The following is a 13767-nucleotide window of genomic DNA, read 5'->3' as shown; positions in this document are numbered from 1 at the left end:
CAAAGGCGTCAATTCTCCTTCTATCCTCCCTAGTCATTGTCCAACTCTCTGATGCATAACAAGTGATTGCAAAGACCATGGCCTGTATCAGACGCACCAGAGTCTCCAGAGAGACACCATTGCTCTTCAGTACCCTGGAGAGGTCCCTAACAGCCGACTTTCCCATCACAATACATCTTTTAATTTCCTGGCTACTGTTGCCAAGAGTGTTGACTGTGGAGGCAAGCAAACTAAAGCTGTGAACAATCTCAATCTCTTCACCATCCATCCTGATGCTGGCAATTGGTCCAGGGATGAGAATCTTTGTCTTCTTGACATTGAGCCTAAATCCATATTGAAGGCAGCAGTCCTTGACCCTCTGCAGCAAGCGCTTCAGGTTCTCCTCAGTTTCAGCAAACACGGTTGTGTCATCTGCTTAACGAAGATTGTTGCTAAATCTTCCACCAATCCTGACCCCACATCTCTCCTCATAGAGCCCAGCCTCCCAAATCATCTGTTCTGCATACAAGCTGAAAAGGTATGGAGACAGGACACATCCCTGGTGTACACCCTTCCCAATTTTCAACCATGCAGTGTTACCCTGCTCTGTCCTAACGACTGACTCTTGGTCCAAGTATATGTTTCGCATTAGTATGATCAAGTGTTCTGTGATTTCCATTCTTCTCAGAGTCAGCCACAGTTTGTTATGGTCCACACAGTCAAACGCCTTTGCATAGTCAATGAAACACAGATAAACATCCTTCTGGTATTCCCTGCTTTCAGCCAAGATCCATCTAACATCAGCTACAATATCCCTAGTACCATGACCCCTTCTAAACTCAGCCTGGACTTCTGGCACTTCTCTGCTGATGTGCTGTTCCTGTCATTTTTGGATAATCTTCAGTAGAATCTTGCTTGCATGTGAAATCAATAATCTTGTTCTACAGTTTCCACACTCTGTTGGGTTACCCTTCTTTAGGATGGGAACAAATACAGATCCCTTCCAGTCAGTTGGCCAAGTGGTTGTTCTCCAGATTTCTTGGCACAACTTGGTGAGCACATCCACGGCAGCATCTGTTAGCTGAAATATGTCAATTGGTATACCATCTATTCCTGGGGCCTTATTTTTAGCTATTTCCTTCAAAGCAGCCTGAACTTCTTCCTTCAGCACAATAGGCTCTTGCTCATATATTGTTTCATTAAATTCTTCTGTGTCTGCCAATTTCTTTTGATACAGTGACTCAGCATATTCTCCCATCTTCTTTTAATACTTCCTAAATCATTTAATATTCTACCTAAAGCACCCTTGAGATATATATATAAAATGCATTAGTGTGTCACTCACATTTATGATTTCATGAACATGTGTATGTACTGTTTGTATGTTTCTTGTTGTTAAGTGTCATGAAGTACGACATGACTCATAGTAATTCTATGAACAAAGGATCTAAACCACCTTCTATGGCTATCATCATTTCATTAATGTCCATAGTTTCCAACGGCATGTTGTTTAGGAAGTAGATGCCAATCCTGCTTCCAAGCCTGTCTTAATTTGGGTGCTCAACAAAACCCTGCTTGCTGAAACTGAGAAGGAACTGAAGCACTTGTTGCAGAAGATCAAGGACCGCAGCCTCCTATATGGATTGAAGCTCAACATGAAGAAAATAAAGATTCTCACTACTGGGCCAACTGGCAGCATAGTATAGATGGTGAAGAGATTGAGATAGTTAACAGTTTTAGTTTACTTGGATCCACAATCAACACTCTTGGTAACAGCAGCCAGGAAATCAAGAGATGAATTGCATTGGGAAAGTCGGCTATGAGGGACCTCTCAAGAGTACTGAAGAGCAATGACGTCAGACTGGAGACTAAGGTGCGCCTGATCCGGGCTATAGTCTTCGTAATTACGTGCTATGCATCAGAGAGTTGTACAGTGAATAGGGTTGATAGAAAGAGAATTGATGCCTTTGAGCTGTGGTGCTGGAGAAAAGTGTTGAATATAACATGGACTGCTAGGAGAACAAACAGGTTTGTCCTGAGAGGGTAAAGCCAGAGTGCTCCTTGGAGTCAAGGATTCTAAAGCTTCGTCTGACATACTTTGGGCATGTTGCAAGGGGAGACTGGTCCTTGGAGAGGACATCATGTTTGGCAGAGTGGAGGGGCGGCAAAGGAGAGGAAGACCTTCAATGAGATGGATCGATTCTGTGACTGAAGCGGTGGGAATAAGTGCGTTTTGAGATGGCTAGGTTGGCACAGGATAGAAGAGCGTTTAGAGCTTTTGTACGTAGGGTCGCTATGAGTCGCAAGCGACTCAATGGCACATAACAACAACAACTACCAAAAACTGTTCACAATGTGTTACCATATGGAATTTGACACACCATTGGCACAGAGTTCAACATCAAAGCAACCTCAAGTTACCTTGGTACAGCAAACTGACAGGCCAATGCTGTACCACTTAGAAGAATTTTCTTTGTTGTATAGCTAAATGTTTGTGTTATGATGGCAGTGTGTGTAGTTTTGAGCTGTGTAAAGAGTTGAGGTGGTGTTGAAGTTTGTGCTATGTTGGAAATGTAAGCGGTGTTGAGTTGTATAAATGTTGGCATGTATACTGTGCTGAGGTAATGCTTGGTATTGAGGTATGTGTGGTGCTGGGGTGTATATGGTGTTGGAGTGTGAGCTGTGCTGAGAGTACGTGGTGTTAAAGTGTGTGTGGTGTTGAGATGTGTGTAGTGCTAGAGTGTAATGCTGAGGTATGTGTAGTATTGAAGTGCATGCTATGTTGAGGTGTATGTGGTGTTGAGATCTTCGTAGTACTGAGGTGTGTATAGTGTTTGAATGTGTGTTGTATTGGGGTATGTGTATTAGAGTGGGTGCTGTGCTGGTGTATGTGGTGTTGAGGGTGTATGTGGTATTGAGTTGTGTGTGGTGTTGAAGTGTGTGTGTGCTATGCTGAGGAAGAATGTGGTGGGATTGTGTGTGATGTTGAGGTTTGTGAGGTGCTGAAGTGTATGCTATGTTGGGGTATGTGTGGTGCTCAAGTGTGTGGTACTGGGATATGTGTGGTGTTGAAGTGTGTGTGGTGTTGAGTTTGTGGTGTTGGGGTTGTGTGGTGTTGGAGTGTGTACTATATTGTGGAGCTGTGTGGTGTTGAGGTGTGTGTAGTGTTGGGGTGTGTACTGTGCTGGGGGTTTATGTGGTGCTGAGGTGTGTATAATGTTGGAGTATGTCCTGTGTTGGGAGTGTATATGTTTTAGAGGCCTGGAAGAGAAAAGCCTAGAGCCATGAGGATTCTAGGTAAAATTCTCCAGGCAGAGAGGCATACTTGGGCAAAGATCTGAAATGGCATGAAGCAGATATGGAGAGAGGATAGGGCAGATGGCCAGTGACAAGCCTGAAAGAGCAGGGCAAAGAGGGGGAGCGGTAAGAAGTGGCCCAGTACATGCAACCTCACATGCAGATGATCCCCATTGGGTATTTAAGGCAGAGGACAGTATAAACTCTAAATGGGACATTTCTGTGTAATTACACTGCACGCAAGAGCAGAACAGAGAGGCCAGATAAGAAGCATTCCTGAAATTCAGATGACATAGGCTGGCGGCACTTTCATGTGATCAAATGCAGTCATATTCCAGACACATTTGAAGACAGAGCTCACAAAATTTATCAGGGTTTGAACAAGAAAGGAGCCAGGATGACTAAATTTTTTATAAAAAAAACCCCAGAAAGATGAAATTACATACTGAGATGGGGAAGAATGCACAAAGAGAAGAACGAGATGAAAATGGGAATTTTGAGTGTGAGCTACCCACCAGATAATCCAATGGAGACGTGAGGCGGGCAGGCAGCTGCAGGTCTGGAGCTCAGGGGAGGGGCTGCTCTGTCACCATCTGTCAGGTACATGCTTTATTCTATTATAATGACCCATGGGATCAATGTAAATTAAGCAAGAACTACCAATTTGTTGTTCACTACTTAATTAGAAAGCAGGAGGCAGGAAGTTAGAAGGGAGAGAACAGCTGCATAAGGAGCTTACCCAGACTTCTGGGGTCATAGAAGGCTGTAGTAACAACACCGCCGTTTTTTTCAATCGCAGCAATGGCAAGCTCTGAAGCCATCTGTACTTCTATATTAACTTTAGCCATAAAGGTATCAGCACCCTGTGAAATTCCAACACAAAGTCTGTTAGTACATAATTTGGGTAAAAAGTATATTAATTTAGCAAGCTATCTTTTAAGAAACATGCTTTCTCTTCCAAAATGGCTGCAACATAATAGTACCTCTTAAGTACCTCTGTTTTGAACTTGTATCAAGTGGGGGTTTTTTCCTTTTCTTTTTTTTTTAAATTTTATTTTATACTGGTTTACACACAAAGTTCATATTCACTGTTTTTCACACAAGACCTTTCCCCTTGCTATCAAGTGTTTTAAATCTTATTTAGGCCACTCATTTTGCCAATTCTCAATCTCTCTAGACAGGGATGATTTTTCAACCATATTTTTTATTTTATTTATTTCATGGATTCTTAGCTCAGCACTCAAAGTGCTTCATAAATAGTAAACTATGTTCTCCTTGTGATAATTGTGTGTAGAATGAACATTCTTCTAAGTGGTCTGTCAATTCGCTGTACTGAGGTAACTTGGGGTTGCTGTGATACTGAATGCTGTGTCACTGGTATGTCAAATGCCATAATGGTTACCCATGGTGGACAGTGCTTGGTGGAGCTCCCAGATTGAAAGAGGCTCAGAAGCAGGACTGGCATCCAATTCCTAAACAACATGCCTCTAGAAACTCTATGAACTTAGAGAAGTTATAAAACAAGTTCAGGTTTTTTGTTAATAGGGTTACTATGAGTCATGCTCGACTAGACAGCAGTTAACAACACGTTCTCCTAAGACCCCTATGATAGGTTCTACTAATATGCAAATTTGGCACATGGGGACAGTGGTGCAGAGAGGCTAAGAAGCCTATCTGAGGCCAGACAAAGCAAGGATTCCAGTCCAGGGAGTTGAGTCACAGTGTCTGTGTTCTTAATTACCAACACAACTTTATGTGATAAAGATAAAAATTAATCTCACTTTTCCCTGAACAAGAGGTCCTCAGTAGACTACAGCAGTGTGGCTAGCATAGGCAAAACCAGAGAATCTCTGAAAAGCATAACTGAAATTCTTGGTCAGTTCCTATCAGCAGCAATCTTCTCTGTGGCAACTAAATTGGAAAATTGGACTCAATCTATTTCTTTCTTTCACAAGTATTTATTGGGGAGCTCTGGTGGCCTAGTGGCAAGGAGCTGCAACTACAATGCCAGAAGTGCACGGTTCGAATCCACCAGATGCTCTGCCGGGGAAGGAGGGACAATCTCCTCCTGTACCAGTCAGATCTGATTTGACAGTACACGCACACAAAATTTAAAAAAACAAAACAAAACACAAGTATTTACTGAGTGACTCTAATATACAAATATTTCCAGTACTGAAATACAGCAATGCATCAAACACAGTAACTGTCTTCATGGAACATCTAATAGAGGAGACAATGAAAAATTTAAAATGTGGTAATAAATGTGAAGTGTTCACATATAAAAAGAAAGAAATCCAACCCACTGCCAGCCAAAAAAAACTTCATGTAGCCATCGCTCTAGACTCCTGTCATGACAGAAATACCTAGTCACAAATCTCTTTTAAACAGTTTTCTCCCTCCTCTGTTTCAGTGCAGTATACATTATTGAACCTATGTTACTCAGTCTCTCCCCAACCCCGAGGTCAGTCCCATTCTACAATAGTGGCATCATGCAATATTTGTCCTTTTATGAGTGGGATATTTCACTCAGCATAATGTTCTCCAGAGTCAACCATTTTGAGTAATATTGCATGAGTTCCTTGTTTTTCAATGCAGCATAGTATTCCATTGTGCAAATATACCATGGAAGTCAGAATTGCTTCCACTGTGGAAAGCTGGGCCACTTCAGTAGACAGTGTCACAGACGAGAGCCACAGATAGGCAAGGGAGTAGAGAGGAAGCTCCCACTCACTTGCTTTAAGTGTGGCTCTGAAGGACACTTGGCCAAGGTGGCCCACAGCAGGTCCTCGTGGCAGACAGGACTGACAGGCCCCAGCTCCCAGCTGGAAACAAAGGAGGACGCTTCAATGATTTAGATCCTCCCAGAAGAGCCGTGGATGAGCATTAACATTACTGGTAAGTATATTCATTTTCTCCTGGACACAGAGCCTACTAATTAGTCCTAAAAGCCGTCTGAGGTCCCAATTCTTCTCTACTATCTCTTAGTTGTTGGAATGGACGGAAAACCTCATAAGCAGTTCCTTACTTCACCCCTACCTTGCATGTGAACTTCTGAGTTGTAAAACAGCCCAGTGGTAGATGGAATTTGCTCCAGGACTTAAGAACCATAAATGACATAGCTGAGCCTCTACATCTTGTGGTTCCTAACCTCTACACTATAATAGACAAAGTGCTAGTCTATAGGCCTTTTATTGTAAGAACCACCTTCCCTCTGTAACTTGATTTGTGCCACTACTAGAACTTCTACTTGGAATATTATTGCTTGTTAATTTTTGACTCATGTACTTTTAACTTGTTAGTCAAATTTGTGTCTTCTAGGTTGCAACACCTCCATGATACATCTTCAAGGATATGAACATGTATGGCTAAGCACAATTAATAACAGTGCATCTAAATTCCAAAATCAATCTCCATAACAGCCTATGTGTTTCCTACTGCCAAAGGGGCCCTTTAGAGTAGTGAGAGAAGATCTTCACCCTGAAACCCACAGCGTCCCTTTTCAGCAGGAAGTAGCTAAGAGAATACGCCATCCCCTTTTCCTTATGAATCAGGGTGAAGTCTCTTTCAGGGAGGAGAGACAGGAAATGGCAAAGGACACACTGACAAAGGAGATTAATCAGAACTGGCTTTGACAAGCACTATGGCAATTGGACAATTAAACAGACATTCGGGGGAGGGGAAGAAGAACGAACTGGGGAGGAGGGTAGAGAAAACAGTGCAACAATGAATGAATGAGAACCCAAAATCTCTGTAAATGTTCATTAAAACTAATAAAATTTAATAATAATAATTAAAAATAATAAAAATTTTTAAAAAAGCCTTCAGTAACAAAAGACAGACTGCATCCCAGGTAGGAGACTCAATCCCTTTTATAAGCTCAACACCAAACTCAATAGAGTGACTCCTAACAACCCTAATTTTGCTCCATATGGCTTTCAAAGCTAAAAACAGTTAGGGAACAGACTGCCTCCTCCCAAGGACTGGCTTGGGGTGGTGGGGCACTGAACCACCAATCTTCTGGATAATAGCTCAAAACTCAATCCACCAAGCCTTCAGGGCTCCTTTCCTTTATTAAAGGACATTAAAAGACCTTTTGGTATGAGATATGAGCTGAGAATCAAAACTAAAGGAATCACCCATATGGACATAGAGTAGAGCATTCCATGAAAAAGGAAGTCCCTACAGAGCCCGAAGATGAAAGTAAGCATGGTTTTCTAAAACCACGTCTGGGAATAATGCGGTTGACCACACTGTAATACTGAAGACAATCAAAGGGATTCAAATAGTGTAGAATGCCGACCACATATATAGAAAACAAAAATAATCTTCAATGCTACCTTAAAAAATTTAATTCAGACTCACCTCCTCTACCAACTGGACACCATAATCCCTTTTAAGTGGCTGGATGGTCACGCCTCTCCCATTGACAAGCTGGGTTAAGTCAATAGGTTGAGTTGGATCAACTCGACCCAAGTCTATAAGATACTGGAGTCTATTGAGACTCAAGGGCTGATACTGGTGTCTAAAGCTAAAAAACAAGAAAGTAATAGTTAGAAAATTTAATCAAATGAAGACTTTTGTCACTTATCCAAATCAATTAAGGACTGTTTTACATTTTCCTTAAGTTCAACAGAATAAATCTCTCCTGAAACAAAACAATCCATTGTTTTTGCTAAAGGGTCAACAAGTCAACTGTCACTCATAGTAATCCTATACACACCACCCAATCCTGCATCAAATCCACAATCCCTGCTGCACTGGAGCCAGGTCAGTCATATATCACTCATTATCATGGAGTCATGTATCAGTCACTCTAACTGCCTTCCCCTTCTTCACTGACCATCCACTTTACCAAGTATGGTCTTTTTCTCTATAAATTGGCCCTTCCTGATAACACTCAAAGTATGTAAGATGAAGTCTGATCATTCTTGCTTCTAAAGCGTATTTAAGCTCCATGGCTTCCAAAATATATCTGTTTACTCTTCTAGGACGTCATAGTGTATACAATATTCTTTGCTAACCACTCCTTATTCTGTGCAAATGGCTGCTTTTTGGTCTATGTAGAGTTCCATATAAGCACAATTATGTGTTCTGGAATTCTTCACAATGTTATCCATAATTATGCCTTTACATAATCTGATATCAGCAATGGTTGCAGCTTGAATGTCTGCAGTTTTCTGCTGATGTACTGCTCCAGCTGTTTTTAAAATTATCAACAAGATTTTATTTGCGTATATTGTTTGAAAATTTTCATTCTGTTTAATCACCTTTCATTAGAATGGCACAAACATGGTTCTCTTCCATCTGTCTTCCAAATTTCCTGGCATTCATGAGTGAGCAAAGTCAGTGCTGTATCCATTTGCTAAAACATTTCCCATGGCATTCTGTCATTTCCTAGAGTAATGTCTTCAGTGCAACTCAGGCGACTTCTTTCAGTACCAGTGGTTCTGGATCATCTACTATCTTCTAATATGGTTGAATATCAACCAATTCTTTTTGGTCTAGTTACTCTTGTACACTCCTTCCAACTTCTTCTGATACTTCCCCCATAATTCAATTTTTCCCCATAAAATCCTTTATTATCACAAACTTGAGACTTGAATTTTTTTTCTTCACTTCATTCAGCCCAGGATATGCTGGGTAGATTCTTCTATTATTGTTTCTACATCCAGGTTTTTGAACACTTCATCACACTGTCTTATTGAGGAATATTTTTATTCTGTTCCCTTCTTTCTTTATCCTGTCACCATTATTTTTAGCTTCCCTACAGTACAGAGCAGATCTGTCTCTTCTGGCATCCACTTTGGTCTTTTATTCCCCCTGTATTTTTCATGATCTCTCACTTTCTTCATATGCAACATCCTTGATGTCATCCTACAACTCAACTTACAGCAACTCAGAGCAGCCCTATAGAACAGAGAGGAAATACCCCCACTTCATGGGGTTTCCAAGACTATAATCTTACAGAAACAAATATCACATCTTCCTCCTGCAAAGTGACCAAAAGGTTTGAACGACCGACCTTTCAATTAGCAATTAAGCATTTAGCCATCAAAACACTAGGTCTTGAATACAACTCAAAAAGGTATTATTATTTAGTAACACTGGTAATAAAATTAAGTTATGTTGTTTCACTGAGATAGTAACTACTGTAAGCATTTTCTAAATTCACTCACTGAGCAGTATATCAACAGAAATCAAAGTCATAATACATTCCTAGCTGCCGGGAACTGACTTATAGCTTTCCCTCTAACAAATTTTCTGAGGCTATACACTGCATGAAAGGAGACTGTCCACCTATCTCCCAGGGAGCTGCTGGTGGACTTGAACTGCTACAGAGTCTTTGGGTCAAGAGTGTAATTCCCCACCAACTATAACCCCAGACTGGGTGACTATAGAAATACAAGGAATCATGTATTTTTTTGTATATTATTGATAATCTTTGATCTAATAGCAGATATTATTTTCTTCATTTTTCAGGTCTATATGCAAAATTTAATCTTTTTTCCCTACAAATCCAAGCTAAAGTAAGCTCTGGTAGCTTAGTGGTAAGAAGTTGTGCTGCCAACTAAAAGGCACATGCTTCAAATCTACCAGCTGTTCTGTGAGAAAAAGATAGGCAGTCTCTTCCCATGTGATTTACTGTCTCTGAAAACCCACTGAAGGGTCAGCTATGGGACAGTTCTGACTCAACGGTACTTAACAACAATCCAAACTAAAGAGTTCATGAGTGGGGCAAAAAGGTTAATGGTTCAAACCCATTCAGAAACAACTCAGAAGACAGGCTATGGTAACTCTACACGCACAGGGTTATATAGCAATTGACTCACCACAGTGACCCTCCATCAGTTTCTAAGATGTAAATCCTTCACCAGTGACCCTTAATTAACAATAACCCAGGCTAGTTCATTACCAAATGCTAGTTCATATTTGGTCTTGAATATAGTGTCTTGCAAATTAATCCATAATCAGCAAAGACCTCTATAACCTCAATTGTTGTTGTTGTTAAGTGCCATCGAGTCACAGGCGACTCATAGCGACCCTATGAAGGAGAGTCCTCAACATTTGGGTGCCTTTCATCCTCTCTCCAGGTTCATAGGGTTTCCAGAGGCAAGCTATTACGGAAGTGGATGCCACTCCTCCTTCCAAATAACCTCAATAGGGAATTAAAATAAATAAATGTGTATGGTACATTACAAGATACAAGAGCTTTTGAACTTAACCACTGCTACAGTATCAGATATGAAAAGATTACTGTTCAGAGGAAATTGTGTAAAAATTTCCTTCACAGCAAACTTAAAATTTCTACCCAGTTATTTTCTTCATGTGATCTCAGTGCAAAATCAGGGGTTTCTATTTTAAAGCACAAAGAAACCTCACCTGTGTCCTTCATTGAATCCATATTTTGGAATTCGAATATAAAATGGAGTCTGGCCTCCCTCAAAGCCGAGTCGAGGCCGAGTTCCTCTCTGCCTCTGTCCTTTATGGCCTCTGCCACACTTTCTACCTCTTCTCCGACCTCGTGGTCTTCTCTCCTATAAGCAAAGATGGAAGTTTTATGAAGTATAGATGCATTTTTCAAAACTGTCTTTCAGAGAATTATAGGAAGGATGTGGGAAGAGTTTGATTACAAGTGGAATCTGAAAATAATGATACAGGACAAAATTTGCTTATGAATGGTTAAATAAAAAATTTGCTTTGTAAACTTTCATTGAAATTGCAACTTAAATTTTAAAAACCTCACATTTTGCATTTTTATTATATTCTGCTGTTGTTATGTCATGCATGCAACCAACCAATGCTGACAAGGCATGTACTGTTGTGCAGCACACTGGTTTTAGGTACTCATCAAGAGCTATGCACATTTTGTATTATCTTCCTCTCTGAGCTAATATTCAAAACAAGTCCAAGATACATCTCAAAGGCAAAGTTCCATGGATGGATATGGGCAAAGAACTTAATGACAGACTATAAGAGGGGGAGAAATACAGAATTAAACATTCACACAAAAGTTTATCCAACATTCATTCAAGAAAAAACTAATTTGCTTTGAAATAATTATTTTAAAAAATTATTCATCATCCATATATATTATTTTCTTCTAAGAGAATCTTCTAAAGAAAATAATTTCCATTTAATTCCAGTCATTTCACAAAAGCTATGGATTGATTCTCTAAAAATGGTGGTCCAGGATGGGAAAGAGACCTTGAATTAGCACAGCACTTCTGAAAAACAAGAATGAAGTGGAAAGTATATCACTTCCTGATCTCAAAACCTACTACACTGCTGTAATGACCAAAATAGCTTGGTACTGCTACAATGACAGACACAGACGAATGGAACAGAATCTAGAACCCAGAAATGAACCCATCTACCTATAATCAGCTGGTGTTCCATAAGGAAACAAAGCCTACCAAATAGGAAACAAACTCTTCAACAAATGCTGCTGGCAAAACTGGAGTTCAATCTGAAGAAAGCTGAAGCAGGATCCACACCTCACACCATACACAAAAATCTCCTCAAGGTAGATCAGAGACCTAGAGGCAAAGCCCAAAATCATGTAGATCATAAGAGACAAAATGGCACCAAACTTAGAAAGCCCTGGCCTATGGTATAAAGCCACTAGCAAATACAGCCAGAAATGCATAACCAGGAAAGGATAATGCCAATGAATGGGTCCTTCTGAAGATTAAATCCCTGTGTGAATCAAAAATTTCTACCAATAGGACAAGAAAACCTAATGACTGGGAAAAACATTTGGCAATGCCGTATCAAACATGGGTCTCATAACAAAAGTTTACAAAATCCTACAAGGTCTCCACAAGAAAATTACTTCTAACCCAATTACAAAATAGGCAAAAGACACAGAAAGACCTTTCACAAAGACATTATGATGGCCAACAGACACATGAAGAAATGCTCCAAATCACTAGCAATAAGAGAGCTACAAATCAAAATCACAATGAGACACCATCTCACCCCAGCAGCAGTGGCAAAGTTTAACAGGGCAGTAAGCAATAAATGTTGGAGAACATGTAGAGAGATTGGAACTCTCATACTATTAGTGGGATTGTAAAATGGTATAACCACTCTGGAAGTCAGTTTGGCATTTCCTCAAAAAGCTGAAAACAGAAATTCCATATGACTCGGCACAGCGGTGTTATTCACAACAGCACAAAAATGGAAACAGCTCAAATGTCCATCAACAAAAAAATGGATTGAGAAGTTGTGGTACATTCACAGGATGTAAAACTATGAAGCACTCAGGACCAACGATTTTAAAAAATAGTCCATACTATGGGAAAAGCTGGAAAGCATTATTTTGAGTTAACTCAGTCTTACAAGAACAAATACTTCATAAGATTACTGTAAAAATAGAAAGATTACTAGTAAGATGTGTATAAAGTCCAGGGGGGGAAGGGAGGGAAGAGGTGGAATAATGGTAGGCAGGAGGGGTGAAAGACTTAGGAAAGAGCCAGCGGGGACCTGAAAAGACAGGGTAATAGTAGGCATGGATAAATAACGATTAATTTTATAAAACACAATGTATGGGAATGAGCGTATCAAATACAACGTGAATAGAGGAATGTGTGAAACACAATGTATATAAACTAAATACAACATATACAATTTTGTATTCAAACCATTTTTTTAAATGACGGTCCATTAACTCAATCTTTTTAGCTATATTCAGCCACTAGACACCTAACATGTCAATTCAAAATCTTTTAACGAAGATAAAAATATATTTACTTTATTTTAAAACGGATTTTGAGTAAGAATGATTTTCCACTTTCTCCCAGTTTGCTCTTCGACTAATATATTCGACTTTCCAAATGTAAACTTAATTAAAAGCAGAACTTCCCCCGTGCAGTCAAGGTAAACTGGCGTTCAGCTACCGCAAACCCATCCACTGATCTCCAGAGCAAGGACTCCCAGAGAGCAAAAAGGAAATGCAGTTTCACCTTTCCCAGCACCCATGTTCCCCGCACCGCCACCAGCCATTTACCAGCTTCCTGGAGCCAGGATTCGGCTTTAAATTGGCCAGGCTAACTCGTGGCAGGGCACGCAAGAGGTCCAGAGCCCTACCGCGTGAGCCCTGGACAGGGGCAGCCATGTCCAGAAACCTTCAAGCTCGACCACTGCAGAGACCAGCCACGTGATTTCCGGCGGCGCTTTACGGCCGCTGCAGTCTCTGTCGGTAGCCCAATTGCGGAAGTTTGCTTTATGGTGGCGGTTTGTCTAAATTTGTCTTTTTCTTTGTTTCGTTTCATTGCGCCTTGGCATAGTATTCCGAGAGATCACACCTAATCTCAGTCTCCCGTTCAATATCCTGAACGTAACATATTTTCAGCCACAACTAAATTGTACCTTGAAAATGTCGTATATTAGCTGACATCCAAGCAGATATATGCACACCCATGTTCATTGCAGCTTTGTTCACAATAGCAAGGAGTTGGAAACAACCTAAGTGCCCATCAACAAACG

The 13767-nt window shown here is 40.4% G+C and overlaps 1 protein-coding gene across 1 annotated transcript in view; it reads right to left on the bottom strand.

The window, feature by feature from the left end:
- The window catches only part of MRPL15 (mitochondrial ribosomal protein L15), a 23112-nt gene extending 9716 nt beyond the window's left edge, over nucleotides 1–13396 (bottom strand). The window contains exons 1-4 of the mRNA XM_006900533.1: nucleotides 13289–13396; nucleotides 10660–10814; nucleotides 7642–7807; nucleotides 4016–4139 (exon numbers count right to left, since the gene is read on the bottom strand). Of these exons, the coding sequence (XP_006900595.1) occupies nucleotides 4016–4139; nucleotides 7642–7807; nucleotides 10660–10814; nucleotides 13289–13396 (553 nt within the window). The remainder of the gene's footprint in view (nucleotides 1–4015; nucleotides 4140–7641; nucleotides 7808–10659; nucleotides 10815–13288) is intronic.
- Nucleotides 13397–13767: the final 371 nt, after the last annotated feature.

This window comes from Elephantulus edwardii, unplaced genomic scaffold, assembly GCF_000299155.1.
Source record: "Elephantulus edwardii isolate Elephantulus edwardi_28Jun2011 unplaced genomic scaffold, EleEdw1.0 scaffold00287, whole genome shotgun sequence".
Taxonomy (NCBI): domain Eukaryota; kingdom Metazoa; phylum Chordata; class Mammalia; order Macroscelidea; family Macroscelididae; genus Elephantulus; species Elephantulus edwardii.
Note: the sequence above shows the minus strand (reverse complement) of the source record. Positions and strands in the feature narration are given on the sequence as shown.